This window comes from Aplysia californica, unplaced genomic scaffold (genome assembly GCF_000002075.1).
Source record: "Aplysia californica isolate F4 #8 unplaced genomic scaffold, AplCal3.0 scaffold00905, whole genome shotgun sequence".
Lineage (NCBI taxonomy): Eukaryota > Metazoa > Mollusca > Gastropoda > Aplysiida > Aplysiidae > Aplysia > Aplysia californica.
Window position 1 is genome coordinate 167,988 of NW_004798175.1, and position 2,018 is coordinate 170,005.

Below are 2,018 nucleotides of genomic sequence, written 5' to 3' on the forward strand. Positions count from 1 at the left end.
GAAGAAGAAGAAGAAGAAGAAGAAGAAGAAGAAGAAGAAGAAGAAGAAGAAGATCAAATAACAATAACTACAACAACAACATCAGCAACAATGATAGCTATAAAAACAAACCAAAAAACTATAAATTTAACGATAATTATAATTATAAAAACGACTACAATTATAGCAGCAAAGAGAGAATAGGAGGCCGGGGATTTTTGTTACTAATTTACTTTAGAACTTCTATATATCTATAATCCACTTCCGTCATTGTCTCCTCAGAGAGTCGGCCGGCACCATGCTCAAACAGACCTCCAACTTGTCTTCTCTCCTGATCGCCTCGCGGGTCTTCTCCTCGGCCTTGCTGTATACTATCATCGCAAGCACCAACCTCGTATCCAGACTTATATTCCAGCCCAATGACACCCAGATACTTGGCTTTTTCACAGCTATTCTGAGTTCGCTAATCGTTCTGGAGACGATTCTCTTCAAGTCTTATGACGCGTCTGAAATCATGATGCGCGCTTCCGCTGGCCTTCCATTCAGTCCTTTGACGCCATCTTCCATCAACCTCATGATGCAGAACCCTATCAATCTGTTTGTTTACGTGAGCTCTGTGGAGGAGTCTGTTACTGCTACTCATATCAAGAAAAATTATTCAGATTCGGATGTGCCTGCCACCATATTTCTTGTGGGAACGTGGGTTTGCACTGTGGCTTTCGGCTCCTCAGAAAATCTCGTGCACCGCAAAATTGGAGTTCCGTTCTTTCATGTCGGTCTTTGGCTCGTGACGTTTCTACGAAGTAGATATTCAGCGAACGAGGGGAAGGACTATGATTTTGAGTCGTTTCCTTCTTTGGACACTTTTGGATGGGTGGTTCTTTTATTCAGTATCATTTTACCTTTAGTGAGGTTAGAGAGAGAAGAATCTGACAACATTCTCCCAATCAGTGACCGACCGTTTCCTCAGCGCTTATGGCGTAGGATAAATACGCCATTTGTACAAGTACTGCTAAGATTGGCTTCCCTTGTTGTCATGGTAGCTGTCTCCACGTGGTGCTGGCAAACTGCCAAGCAGGAAATAGCTTCTGTGTGTGAAACTCCAGTGCCAGATTTTCACCTTCAGGTATGAGCTATTTATAACTCCAAAGTATGTCACAAGATGTTGTTTTGGTTGTTTCTTTAACGTCGGTGTTTTTACGCCCCATCGACAGTTCGGCTAAAACAGCACCTGGACATGGATGGCTGGTGCCTCTATAAATAAATTATTGACAGTCAGGTCAGTTAGGCAGGCTTCGACCCTGGCTGTCAGGATCAACCTACTCAGAGAAGGAAATGACGTCCGGACAGAAGACTGAGAGAAATGGTGGATAAAAATTCTCCCAACACGAGTTCCACCTTTGAATATTAGAGGACCAAAAGATTGATAGTTTGCGCCTCCATAAATAAATTACTTCAGGAAAAATTGGCCGAAAACGAAAAGCTATCTGTCATTAAAAGCGAGTGCCTCTGAAAATATTATAATTTTATCAAAAATGTTATTACTTGGTGTTAAGCCCATGGGGTAAAAAGCACTTAAAACATCATATAAACTGTATTATTATTAGCTCTCTGGTTCTGAACGGGCCAGGATGTTTGCAGAAGGTGTAACAGCAACTCGCGACCGCGAAGGGTAGAGGGTCATGACACGTCAAACTCTGAGTCAGAGATGACACCTCCAGGTACAAGTCCTGGTCAACTCTGGCATGCATTTAAAAAAAACAGCACCTAAATACAGACAAGTGATTCGGGAAAGAACTAGATGTAGATCTATTCCTTATTTTGATTTTGGATGCTATTTTGTTCTTGTCCTTTTTAAGGGGTGGGTTGTTTTGTTTTGGGAAGTGTTTTTAAGAGGGGGGGGGTTGTGGGTTTGTTTGTTTTTGTTTGTGCATTTTTTGGGTGGGGGTGGGGCTTTTTCTTTTGTTGGTGGGTTGTTGTTGTTATTGTTATTGGGTTTTTTTTGTTTGTTTGTTGTTGTTGTTGGGGGGTTGTTGTTG

General features: G+C 41.9%; 1 protein-coding gene across 1 annotated transcript in view; it reads left to right on the forward strand.

Annotated features, from left to right (window-relative positions):
• The window catches only part of LOC101852886, a gene marked incomplete at its 3' end in the record, with an annotated part of 4,546 nt that extends 3,441 nt beyond the window's left edge, over positions 1 to 1,105 (forward strand). The window contains 1 exon segment of the mRNA XM_005110529.3: positions 262 to 1,105. Within this exon segment, the coding sequence (XP_005110586.2) occupies positions 262 to 1,105 (844 nt within the window).
• Positions 1,106 to 2,018: the final 913 nt, after the last annotated feature.